The sequence below is a fragment of the Peromyscus eremicus genome, chromosome 16_21 (assembly GCF_949786415.1).
Source record: "Peromyscus eremicus chromosome 16_21, PerEre_H2_v1, whole genome shotgun sequence".
Classification (NCBI taxonomy): Eukaryota; Metazoa; Chordata; class Mammalia; order Rodentia; family Cricetidae; genus Peromyscus; species Peromyscus eremicus.
In genome coordinates, this window is record NC_081432.1 from 35,709,549 (window position 1) to 35,723,024 (window position 13,476).

Consider the following 13,476-nt stretch of genomic DNA (forward strand, 5'->3'; position numbering starts at 1 on the left):
GAGCAACTTCTGATGTCCTATTTTCCCAGAAGGGAGCTATTCTGGAGCTTTCTCCTTCTTCTCTTCTTCTTGATTTTTTATCTTATTTTTTAAGTGTGAAGGTTTTGCCTGCATGTATGTATGTGCACTATGCTGATGCTTGGGTATCCATGGAGGTCAGAAGAGGGCACTGGATACCCTGGAACTGGAGTTCCAGGAGGTTGTGAACCACCATGTGGGTGCTAGGAACAGAATCCAGGTCCTCTGCAAGAGCATCAAGTTCTCTTAACCTCTGAGCTGTTTCTCCAGCCCTACCCGTGGTTTCTCCACCCCAGTTACTCTCTGCTGGAGAGAACAATGGAAGCCTGTGCACGGGACAGAGCCTTATGGGAACTCTTTCCTTTTGAGGGACTTGGATGAATATCTGTGTGGTCCATCGAAGATTTGGGGTTCTTTGTGACAGCATTATTGAGATATGAAACAAGAAAATGAATATGTAACATTATAAAGGTTAATCTGAGCAACACTCGTCTAAGGGAAGATTCAGAAGCTAACACGTGCGTTAATGACATTGACATTGCAAACATTTCTGATTTAGGTTTTTTTTTCCCTTAACTAAACTTTGCAGCTGTCTAAAAAACAGAAAAAAACAAAAAAACAAAAAAAACCAAAAAAAACCCTTAGGTCTCACAAACCTCCCAGAGTTGTTGAAACAGCATGAACATTCACAATTTCACATGAGGTAAAAGCACATTGCAATGTCTAGAAATTCATGCATGAGTGAGGGTTGCCCTCAGTCGGGGTAGGTTTGCTTAGTGGTACATGATGTGAGGCTCCTTCAGCTAGTTTTTCAGATGGCTAGACCCCAGGGGTGCATTCCTGTCCTAGGCCATTCTACTTTAGGCCCTGTTTCTGCCCTCTAGACAGAGCACAGCCACTGTGTGGGGTATGCAAGAGGGGCTGTGGAGAATGGAGCCAAAAAGAGAAGTTCCGGCTGGGTTGGAAGGTTCCTGGCTGTTTTGGGGAAGCTGGTTGCCTCCTTTACAGCACAGTGCTCTAAGCTCTAAGCTTCCTCCTGAGCCCTGTGGAGAGACAATGTGGAGACAGACGAGGAAGCCAGGGCAAAAGTACTTTGGAAAAACGACAGACCCTGCTTGTCATCTCCAACAGTGGAGGGGTAAGGGCTGAGACTGACAGTCCCTGTTGTGTGCCAGACACAGGGTGGAAACTCAAGCACAGGACCTGCTTGACTACCCACAGCCTCTCGAGGGCTTCTGAGGGAGGGAACAGAGCCCCGGAGAGGGAAAGTAACTCAACTCCAAACTCAAGTCTGACTCATCTTTACAAGGAACTGTTGGAGCATATTCTAATTATGAACAAAATATGCATTCAGCGAGAAAACTGACACAACCTAGTGGAACAGTGAGCATTTTCAGTGCAGAGGCCATGACCCAGACATGACTTCAGCCCTCTCCCTCCCTTCCTTCTAGGTATAAGCGATTCTTTTTTTTCAGAGCCGGGCACTGAACCCAGAGCCCCCATGCATGCTAGGCTCTACAACTAAGCTACAGCTCTACCCGAGAGACTCTTCTTTGTAATAAAGATTAGGTTCTGCGTGCACCACCTTGTAGCACGTTGTCATTGGAGGAAGTGTGTGGGCAGTGTCATCAACAGCACCTGGGAGTATCTCAGAAATCAAGGGTCCCCGGCCTCAGCCCAAACTGACTAAATCAGAATCCTTGTTCATCAGGCTCTTGGATGATGATGCTCATGTCCAGAAGCACTGTTGACGCCTCCTTGCAATTTCCTGTGGGCATTTTCCCATATTCATAACGTGACTTTCACTGGCTGTGTCTTGAGTCTCTTTATGGTTCACACCGATGAGTCCCTAGGATGTTCCCAATGTGGTGTTAAAAGGGGTTCTTGACTCTCTATAGGACAAATGCCCAGAAGAGAAATGGCTGACAAAGCAGGATGAGGTCTAAAAAAGGCTTTTGATACAGTTTGCCTGATTGCCAGCCTCAAAGGGATGGAACTTGACCAACCCCTCAAGCTCTTGGCCAGTGCTTCTTGGCAGGTAGCTGCCATCATAGGATTGATGCACACTTGGTGTGATATACAAGCTTGGATTTGAGCATCAGATTTTCAGTTACTAGCTCAGTGATCTTGGGCTAGTTGTCCAACCTCAAAGACCCTGTATCCTTCTCTCGTAATATTGAGCTAAAGCTTTGAACCCCTGATGGATGTGAGCTTTAGATGAGAGAGAATAGAAACTATCCAGGACCTGCTTCATTTGTGATAATCCTTCTAAATAAAGCAATCCCAGGGAGCCTAGGATGTTACTGTGGTTTGAATGTCCTCACCAAAACTCAAGTTGAAATTTAATCTCCACTGGGAGGCATTAAAGGATGAGCAGGCTGGGGAGTTGGTCTAGCAGATGAAGCACTTGCCTTAAAAACATGAAGATGGGAGTTTGGATCCCCAGAAACCCACATAAATGTCAGGTGGACGTGGCAGTCTGCCTGTAATCCCAGCACTCTGGAGACAGAAAGAGGGGATCCTTGAGACAAGTTGACAAGCTGGATAGCTAAACTAGCTGAATCTGCATGCTCTGGGTTCGAATGAGAGACCCTTCTTCAATATATAAGTAATTGAGGAAGATACCAGACCTCAACCTCTGGTCTCCATGTATGCCTGTGTATATGCATGCATGCACACACACACACACAGAGGTACCTATATATGGAGTACCCACTGGTCAGGGGATTTAGCTATGTCCGGCATGGGATATCTGAGGGAAAAAAATCTATGTACACTATGTTCTTATGTCTGTTAACTTTATTCATCTAAGACAAAATTCTATCAATACAGCTATAGCTCCGTCAGGCATTTAAGGCAGGAATAACTCTAGATATACCAAGCTCTTTACTCATCTACTTTATTTCTCTGAGATGAAATCATGTCTACATAGCTTCAGTTCTGTCCAGCTCCCTAGCTCATAGTCCTGCTAACGACTAAACTCTTACGCTTCCAGCCTCATCTTCGTCCTTTGTATCCTCTTTCTCCATCTCTGCTACTCTCTACTCCTGGCACTCAGAAAACTCTACCCGAGATCTGCTTATCCTCTAGGGAACCTCTGTCTCTCTTGCCATGCCGTTCTGTCCGTTTCAACAGAAAATGCCTGACGCCTGCCCTTTCTTTTCCTGGGCATGCGGTTCTCTGCCTCCTCAGGAATGTTATTCTACCTCTCACCTTGATATGTAAAAGCCTCTTTTGTTCTCAATCAGTTGCTCTATAGAGCCGCTAGGCCTCAGGTCAGGAGGATGGTCTGGGCTTCATTTGCACAAGAAGCAAAAGCTATATCTCCAGCCAGCTTGTCTCCTAGGCTCAGCCAGGGATTTGGTAACCTAGAAGTTCAGCGGGTCTGAAAATATTTGGACATGCAAGAATTTCATAGCAGAAGACAGCTGGAATCTTAAAGGTTGGGTAGCACCAAATATTCATAATAAATGCCTTGCCTTTTGACAGACCCTTGGCCGGTCAAGGTATAGCTTTAATACACAGCTGAATCTCTATGATATATTCTTGTGGCCCACAAGACCTGTACACGTAAACATGCAGACACATACCAACACACAGAGACATTTGAAAAATAAAAGGTACAGAGAAAGAAATGGGCAGGCAAAGTCTTTAAGAATGAATTGGCCTATCCATGGCTTCTGTGAGTTACCTCTAGTGGGCCTGTTATAAAAGCCAGTTTGAGCCAGGTGTGGTGGCACATGCCTTTAATCCCAGCACTCCAAAGATAGAGGCAGGCAGATCTCTGTGAGTTCTAGGCCAGCCTGACCTATGGAGCAAGTTCCAGGACAGCTGGGACTGTTACACAGAGAAACTTTGTCTCAAAACAATAAACAAACAAATAAATGCCAGTTCGGCTCTGGCTTGTGTGTTCTTCTCACAGTGTGGTACCCTAGGCTGTTCAAGATCCTTCAGAGTCCACACCAAGAGCAGCCCCCCAACCTTGAACCTCCCAGAAGAGCTACAAGCTAAATAAACCTTCATTCTTTATCAGTTATCCAGTATGTAGTATTATTCAGTTATAAAAAAGAGAAAATGGACTGAGACAGAGGTCTTTTTATGAAAACATTAGATATTTTTGCATAAAAGATTTTCTGTTGCAGTTTATAAATCACATTTTAAAAGCTACACGTGAGTATTACTAGTCTTTATCCCAGAGATACATGGCTTAGATGTTGGAACAACACTGAAAAGAGTAATTCCTGGATACTTGGGCTAAAAATGAGCAGCCATGTAAAATGTGCTCACTGCCTGGAGAGCATGCTGAGAAGTGGAGGTGTGTGCTGACGCCTTGAGGGCTGCATCAGGACCTACCTCTCATCCACCTTCCTGCTCTTCGGGGAAGCGTGATCCTTGGACATGCAGAGGTACAAGATGCCCCACATCCCCTCCCGGGCCACTCTGTGCTGAGCACCATTTTGGATGCTAAGCCACTGCAGTGGTAACGCACTTTTGAGGTGCCTGAGAGAGGACAAGTCACACCTGAGCGCAGGCAAGTGGCATAGTGGCCTGTCTTAGTTAGGGTTTTTATTGCTGTGAAGGGACACCATGACCATGACAACTCCTATAAATGAAAACATTGCATTCAGGTGGCTCGCTTACAGTTTCAGAGGTTCCATCCGTTATGATCATGAAGGGGAGCATGGCGGCGTGCAGGCAGACACGGTGCTGGAGCTGAGAGTGCTACATCTTGACTTAGAGGCCACAGGAAGTCGACTGACTCTCACACTGAGGGAAGCTTGAGCGAAAGAGACCTCAAAGCCCGCCCCCACGGGGACACACTTCCTCCAACAAGGCCACACCTCCTAATAGTGCCACTCCCCTTTGGAGACCATTGTCTTTCAAACCAGCACACGGCCCCTAAACTCAGTCTGTCTGGTTCCACAGGGTGGAATTGCCCGTGAAGATGTCACATCGTCTGGCCTCTTTGACTGCGAACTCTTACTGCTCCTTAGGAGCAGCAGCCCTGAGGTCCTGTCCCTGTCACTTCTGTTATTTCACTCTGTTACACACCGGCTCCTGAGTTGCTCCCGGGACACAGGGACTGTCCATCAACTTCTGTCCCTCTCTCTAAGAGAAGGCAGGATAAGTGGCAGCAGTGATCCTGCAGACTAACCCCACATAAAGAGAAGAGGGATGTAGATGGCCGCCAGAGCCCTGGATGTCCACTGCTTTTTGTCATTATTAACTTTTCGCGTCACGTTTTGTCTTCAGAGTGTAAACTGCTGGGCAAAAGTTCTGTATAGAGCAATTTGGGAAAGTAGGGGAAAAAAAAAAAAGGACTTTTTTTGGAACCACCCTCAGAAGTCATAGTGCTGCCTGGATTTTAATAATACAGAGTCACACCCCACACTCATTAGTTGCCTAGCGCCTTCTGTCAACGCTTGAGATGTTGCTTAGAAACTGCTGACTGTAGCAACCGCGGCGGCCGGCAGGCAGTCGGGCTCTGCTGAACTTGAGTCAGGTGGCCTTGCCAGGCTGGTTGCTGGAGTCTATTATTTTGAAGTGGCAGCTGCAGGTAGGCAGAGAGGATATCACTAAGTTCTTGGCTTTGTCACAGGGAGAGGCAGAGATCCCAGCCAGAGAGGCTGGCGTTGGTGACTTCTTGGGTGGGTGTGGCCTTGTACCTTCCAGGTGTGGTCTACCAAGGGCAGGCGGGGAATGCTTCCAGGGACACAAGGAACGTGGATAGCCTGTACACAGATACAAGCAGCATTCGGGAGGCCCCAGGGAAAGCAGTTCGAAAATGTGTGGGGCCCAAGGAGTCCTGATAAGCTTCAAAGATAAAACTAAAAAGAGGGGAAGCTGGTAAGCAGCATGTAGGGGTGGAGGTGAGCATGTCGCTGCCCCACCCACCTCCCCTCGCCCTGCAGAGTGGACCTGGTGGGGCAGGAAGGGCTGTGTGGCTCAGGTGTAAGAATGGGGGTGGTTCCATTCTGAGTGTGTTTTAGATTTTCTCCGCATTAGATCTCTTTTCTTCCCAGGCTCTGACCTTCCTCACATGGAGAGTTGTTAGGGTCAGAGCCTGGGCCATTAGCCCTGACAGGCTAGGCCAGGACACCCTGTCCTCAATCAGCCAACTGAAGAGATAAGTTAATGAAGAAAACTGGAGAGAGGAGTGTGTTCCTCGTGGCCATGCAGGGAAGAACACAGAGATCCAGTCATCTAGCCCCTCCCAAAGCCCCTCTTCAGGGTCCTGATAGGAGATGTAGGTTTAAATGGAGGACCAGGGGTATGCATAACTAAGCAGTCTTGGCCAGGGTGTGACCCCCCCCCTGCCCGTCACTGAGCTGGCATTGTCTCAGCTTCCTTCTCTCCTTCGAGGTGATCTGAGTTGTCAGAACTGTGAAATCTCCTCTGGAAGACAAATTCCTCCTCTGCTTGGCTTCAGCCTTCTCCTTCCCTCGGTGTGAGACTCCTGGAGGAATTCCGGTGTCCTGGGGAAAGTTGTTGCAATTAGTCTGATAGCCAAGGGGAGGAGCCAAGTGTCTGTCCTGACCTCAACCTCTGCCCCTTCCCTGGGGTGCACAGGGAGCCGGTGCCCAAGCTGGTTATGTTTTGTTATCTGTGGTGCAGAAGCGACTCCAGTCACTGTGAGGCAGGTGACAACCACTCCAGACCAACTCCCCGGAGGAGTTGGGCCACCCCCACTCCCGGCCCTCGGGAGAAGGAAGTGCTTGTTCTTCTCAGAAAGCTCTAACTGCCTTGTGCCTGCACACCTGTCCAAGGAGCTCCGGAGCGCCCGCCCGCCCGCCGTGCTTGGCAGAAACCCCACTTCCTCATGGCGCAGAGGAGTTGCTGGGGGAACAGGGACAAGAATGTGTGCCCAGTGACCAGTGGTGTCCTGAGAGCCCTGAGCCCCTCGTGGGTGGACAGGGAGGCCCACGCTTCTCCCTGCTGCTAGTTTCCAGAAGGATGAGAGAGCCAGAGGCTCGCTGCACGCTCAGGAAGATGGCTGCCTTTTACCAATGCGTCAGGCCTGACCCCAGGTGCGCCCCTGAGAGCAAGGTGGTGAGGTGGGGGGTGAGTCCAGAGAGGCAGGCCACTTGGTCATTGCCAGGGCCCGGTTACTTAACCCTCCTTGAGACTGAGGCCAGACCTTCAGCACCTAGTGTCTCATGTTCTAGAACATTTTATCCTGTCTTCTCCAGTTGTGTGAATTTGGGAGCAAAATAATAATTTTCTGTGTTTCCTTTAACACACCTTCAGATACAAGAGGAAGAGGAAGGAAGGAGAGGGGAAGGAGGAGGAGGAGGAGGAGGAGGAGGAGGAGGAGAGACAGAGTAGGCTAGGGTAAACAGAGTGCTCTGTATTTTAATGTTTCATTCTTGTACCTGAGCCTACACGGCATACTTGATACTCTTGGAGTGGAGGGACGGAAGCCAGAGGTGGAGAGGAGAGGACATTGCAGTTACTGCTTGAAGCTCAGCATTGAAGGGCTGGCTCCCAGCTGACAGACACAGCCATGGATGACACCCTGCCTGCGCTCCTGGGCACATAGTCACCTCCTCCAGCCCACTGACCTCATCCCTGAAGGGTGTTCGGCTCTCAGCGCCTTGTAATTCTGTGCACTGGGTGCAGAGGGAAGCGTAGCTATATGGCTGGTTTAAATTCACTTGCTTAGCATAAGTGAAGACATTGTATGTCTCATACCCCAGTTGGAAAATTCCTGGTATGGCAGCCTCCATAGGGCCAGGGAGACTACATCTGCCATCCCTCGGGCTGGATGGGTGGTCTTGAGAAGTTGATCTTTGGAAGGGACGCACTTGTCATCCTGGCAGTAGGTATTACTTGAGGATTTTAGTCAGATAGTCTAGCCTGTAAACCTTGTTGTTTTTCTATTGCTACAGAGGAATAATGACCCAACAACAAAGAAAAGCCACTGTGTGTATGAGCTTCATCTTTGCTACTATTTCGTAAGGAGTTTACTGATAGTTGCTTAACCTTTATGCCCAATTCTGCCTGTTCTGAATGGTCCAGGGTAGCACGGTGACTTGTCTTGCTGACAGGCTTTGGATCATGTTTTCCTACATAATTCTCAGCTACACATCTGCTAAGCTTCAGGAATACCAGTCTTATATGTAATATTCTGGAAAACTCAAGCATTCGTTTCGGCCTTTGTGTGACTAAGCAGTGTATTGCCTTAACACACTCAGAAAGTTAAAGACAAGCCAGCTTGTGAAGTTGTCCCTTGTGCCCAGATTCCAGGATCCTGTCTGTCACACATGTGTTCAGCAGTCAGCACCTGGTATGGCTGACATCTGGAGACCAGAAGTTTTCAAGTTAAAGACATCTTTGCAAGACACACCCCAGCCTTAGAATGAATTTATATTCTGTTTCCCCGAGAATTATGCAAATAGAATTTCTAAAATGAGGCTGTAAAGTTTGAAGCTGTGTGCTTAGCTATGTTTGAAGCAATGATTTGGTCAGAAACCTGAAATATATATATATATATATTTATTCTATGCTAATAACCTGAAAATGTCTAAACTCATGTTTTCACCCCTGGTTTTGTGGAAGCTGTCGTATATTGTCGTTCAAGAAGTGAATTTCACTCCGGTGTGTTTGTGTGGTAGAGGTTGCTGGTACGCATGGACTCCTGTGCATATGAGTGTCTGCTGGACTGGTCATGTGAATTCCACCGAAGAACTTAAGTTGCCTGTTTATAGGGTCTCCAAATACCACCAAATCAACGTTTAGGCATTTTTCAGAAAACAGCAGTCTGTCTTACATAAGATCCTATTTGTGTGCTCGTAAACGATGCTGTCTGTTTTGTGAGAGGCGGAGCCGTCATGTTTACTTTGCAAAGAAACACTCCCAAGAGTTGTGGCCCGATGGCTCATTCTGTCTGTCTGCCTTTGCTGTCCCTGCCCTGACCACAGCTGAAAGGAAGCCCGGGGAGGAGCAAAGCCTCTAAACCAGGCCCTCTTCGGCCCCCATATTCCTTTGCTCTCTCCCAGCAGTCCCTCCGAGCCCACCAGGCTTCAGCTCCGTGTGAGAGAAAACGGGGATACCTCTCAAGCTAATGAACTAACTGTGACACAGTCAAGCACAGTCACAGATTCTAAAGTCTGTCCCACAAATCTGGGAATGCTAGGTGGCCTTGTAGGTGGCCTTGGCAGTAGAATTGTCAATGGGATGTGCATGCCATCTCATTTTTAATAGGAAATTTAATAGGAATTTCTCTAGTGAATGTTACTGAGAAGTGGCTCATTCATTCATTCATTCATTCATTCACTCGTTGAACAGTGTTTATAGTGCCCCTGCGTTGTGGTGGTACCCTGCTAGTACCTAACCTAGTCTTTTTTTTTTTTTTTCATAGTTACTTTCCAGTTTACATACTTAGCAAGAAAGGGGGTGGCTTGTATTTCCAGGCCAAGCTTTATTATTATTATTATTATTTAAGATGGGCGTTCATTAAAAGATATTAGGAAGCTTCAGCATTGACGAGCCATCCAGTTCCTGTACTTTCTCTCCTCTGTTCAGTGCAGGCTCTAACCACAGTAGCTGGGGGTCACCCCATGCGAGCTCCTTCCTTAGGACCCCCCCAATTGGTGTAGGTCCATCACTGCCTCCTCCTCTTCCTGACATACAGGTAGAGGAAGGGTCACAAACAGCAAGGTATCTGCTTCAGAACAGGCAGGCATCTGTCACTGTTAGAGAGAGATGTAGGCTGGAGTGACATCTAGTCCCAGTGTCACTGCCCCTGTTCCGTGGGTACAGCCGTCCAGTTCCTCTGTTCCCGAGGATAATAATATCATTAAGCAGCAAGCTGGCACTGTTTCTCGTCAGAGATTTCTCACAAGAACTTTGTGAGAATTGCACATTGCATTTGCCTCAATAATGTGGAACTTATTTTGCTAAAAAAAGGAGAAGGCAGATCCTCGCATGACTCACTAGAGAACAATAGTTTAAGTCATAATTTATTTTTGTCTTTTTCTTTCCCCAAGAGAAGGAGAGATTGGTTAAGTGTACCGGCTATGGGAGCAGGTGTACTTCTGCAAGCAGGCACCAGGTCGGGTAATCACGCCAGCACATCAGCATCCAAGAGGTCTGCATTTGTGAGCGGAAGGGTGCAGGGGCTCCTGCGGGCTGTTGAAGGAAATGCTGGTTCACCCTGAGGGGCCTGAGAGCCTTCCAAGATAGTCAAAGCTGAAGTCTGAAGGATGAGGAGGGTCAGTGAGACCACCGTGGAGCTGGAGGCGGGAAACCTGGTATCCCATCAGAGGGGACAATGTCTGTAAAGATGCTGGCCTGGAAGGACATGGGTAGCTGGGATGGGGAGAGCAGGATTGAGGTGTGGACTTACGATGTCTGTATAGGGGGCCTCTGATTGGAATCTAGCCTGCCACCTCCTGATGATATTTGGAGTTCCCCACATGTATATCGCTTTCTGTTCCAGGCTACATCTCCATCTTTCTCACGTTGTATCATCTTTCCTTTCGTAGCTGTTTTTAAAATTGTGTATGAGAGAGAGAGTGTGTCTGTGTGTGAGTGCATGTGTGTGAGTTTATGTGCGAGTGAATGTGTGAGCATGTGTGTACGTGTGTGTGGTATATGCATGTTTGTGCAGTACCCTTGGAGACCAGAAGAGGTGGCAAATCCCCTGGGGCTGAAGTCCCAGGCAGTTGTAAGTTGTCTAATAGGGTACCGGCAACCTAATGCACAAGAGCAGGGAGCACTCATAACCACCGAACCATCTCTCCAGTCCCACTTAGTACTTGTTTTAACATGAGTTTGTTGGAGACAAATTATGTCAGGTTCTCTTTCTGAAAAAATGCCTTTCCTTCATCCTTATCCCCCTCTGGCAATGACTTTGTTGACATAATAGACATACCATAATGTTAGCCTTTCTACACAATACAGCCAGTGGGTTTTAACAGTTGTGCTTATGTGAACATGATCTGATTTTAGACCTTTTTAAACTCCCCCAAAGAAACCTTATGCCCATTAGCAGTGACCTCCCACTCCTTCCCATAATGCTCCTCTTCCCACTGTGGGCAATCCTTGGTCTATTTTGTTTCTGTGTGATCTTTCACAGCGTTTCAAGGAATGCTTTGGATAAAGGCTTATAGCTAACTTGAACAGAATTTAATAGTGTTCTAATAATATTTCACTCCTGTTCTAGTGCCACAAGGGAAGGGTGGGTCCCTCTCATCTGTCTTAATTTCTCTCTTGCTGATTTAAAGATATTTCATCTTTGTCTTCCAGTAGTTTGATTATAATGTGTTTCTTGTTTTTGGACTGAATTCTGCCTACTTGGTTTTAACTCAGCTTCTAAGGTGTTTCTATCTGTTCCTTTCATCAAACTTAGGGAGTTTTCACCAACTCCTCTGTGCTTTGTTGACTTTTATGTGGGGCGTTTACCCACCAACCCCACAGCTCCCCAGGGTTTTCTTGAGTGTGAGCAGCAGCAAATATTAGATAGGAGGATTTATATTACGGAGATAAACAGAAAATAAAGGATTAACCTCGAGAGAGCCTGGAACCTATTCAAACAGGCCCTGACTGTCTCTGCCTCAGGGTATTTATAGAGATGCCAAGGGGTGGAGCAAAAGACCTCCAAGTGCAGACCATCTCAGACACCTGCACTCAGGCCCGCGGTCCTAATCATCCTCTCTATGGGGACCTGCTGGGTAAAGCCACGAGGAACCCGAGAACGGGCTCCCACACTTTCATTCCATCTTTTTTCTTTCTCTTCTTTAGATTCACTAATTTGCGTCGTCCTGATTTCAAGCTTGTTGATTCTTCAGCCTGTTCAGTTCCGCCTTTGAAGACTTCTAGTCAGCTTTCCACTTCCTTCCTTGTACTTTTCATTCCCAGGATTTCCTTTTTGTCTTCCTCCTCAGGTTGTCTGCTGCTGTTTCGATATTGTTCACACGTTGTTTTCTTGATATTCTCCACATCTTTCGTAGCCTTTTGAGCCTCGTTAAGACAGTTGTTTAAAACTTTTGTCTTAGTATAGCCACATGAGGTCTTTTTCCGAGGCATATTCAGTTGGTATTTTATTTTATTTTATTTTATTTTTCTTTATTTGTATCCTGCGAATAAGCCATATTTTTCTGTCCTTTGCATCACCTCTGATCTTGTTGCTGTTGTTACTGACAATTGGACAGCACAGTCTAATAATGTAGGAATTCTAGAGCTCGGATTCTCTCTTTCCTCAAGGTTTGCTGGGGTTGTTGTTGTTTGTTAGTTTTTATTTTGCTTTGTTTTGTTACTATTAGTCATCTGATTGACTGCTGGCGGCTGCCTGTGTTGATGATCAACGTGGCTGCACAGTGACTGATTTCACTGATCTGTGGGTGGTTTCGAAGGACCCAGTCTTGAAGGTCTATCTCTCAGCAGGGCAAAGGGAAGAGTAGAGGGGTGGAGAAGGGTGCGGGCACACTCAATCCTTGGGAATTTGTCTGGTTGCTGGAAATGTGAGTCTTGCAAATGTGAGGGAGGTACCACAGCGGCCTCTGCCTCCTTGTCTGCCTCGTTGGCATCCAAAGCAGTAGCCAAAGCAGAGATCCTCAGGGTGAAGGACAGAGTCCTCTTGGCGCTTTCTGGATCTTACCAGCTATGTGCAAGATGCTCCTGACACATGCATTACTTGCCATCGGGCTGGGGACCTGGCACTGAGCAGATGCTACTCTGCTAAGAGCAGAACTTGGTTGAAATTAGCTGGATTTGCTGTCCACAACTCTTGGAAGTTGTAAGCCTTTATTAGAATCCAGATCCAGAACAGTTACCTCAGACAGTTGTAACTGCTCTCCTCTTTCTCCGCCATCTTCCCAGAATCCTCTGCGGCTCTATGGCTTTCTTTCCCTTTTACTTGATGCCTAGGACTGGAGTTGCAACCATGTGATTATTTTATGTTTGACCTATGGAGGAGCTGCCAAACTTTTCCAAAGCAACTGCAACATGTTCCATTTCATCAGCAATGAATTAATGTTCTAGTTTTTTTTCACAGACTTTCACACATGTATTGTCCATGTCTTTGATTACAGCCGTTCTAATGAGGAGGCGGTAGCTCACTGTGGTTTTGACTCATGTTTTGACTAATGACTAGTGTCATTAAGAATATTTTCATGTGCCTCCTCTGTACAAGTTCCTGTTCAAACCCTTTGTTTTTAAATGGAATGGTCTGAATAGACTTGTGTAAGAATTATTTATATAGCTTATATATAAATTATGTATATATCTTGTATATTTATATATCTTGTATATATTCTCTTATCAGATACCTGATTGGCAAATACTTTCTCTTACTTTCTCAGTTGTTTAGTCCTTGGAAACAAAAAGCATATCGTGTTGATGAAGTCAAAACTTATTACTCTGCCCTTTTTGTGTGCTGGACATCACATCTGAGTAATTATTGCCCAACACAAGATCAGAGACTTACCCCTATTTTCTTCTAAGAAGTTCATATGC

At 46.6% G+C, this 13,476-nt stretch overlaps 1 protein-coding gene across 3 annotated transcripts in view; it reads left to right on the forward strand.

Moving 5' to 3' along the window:
* Cracdl (CRACD like) overlaps positions 1-13,476 on the forward strand; it is an 88,885-nt gene that overhangs the window by 19,676 nt on the left and 55,733 nt on the right. For 2 of the 3 annotated variants that reach the window (XM_059281692.1, XM_059281693.1), the window contains exon 1: positions 6,817-7,046. The exons of the other annotated variant lie outside the window; for it this stretch is intronic. In XM_059281692.1, the coding sequence (XP_059137675.1) occupies positions 6,973-7,046 (74 nt within the window). In that variant the 5' untranslated portion in view covers positions 6,817-6,972. Of the gene's footprint in view, positions 1-6,816; positions 7,047-13,476 lie in introns of those variants that run through there. 3 annotated transcript variants of the gene reach the window in all.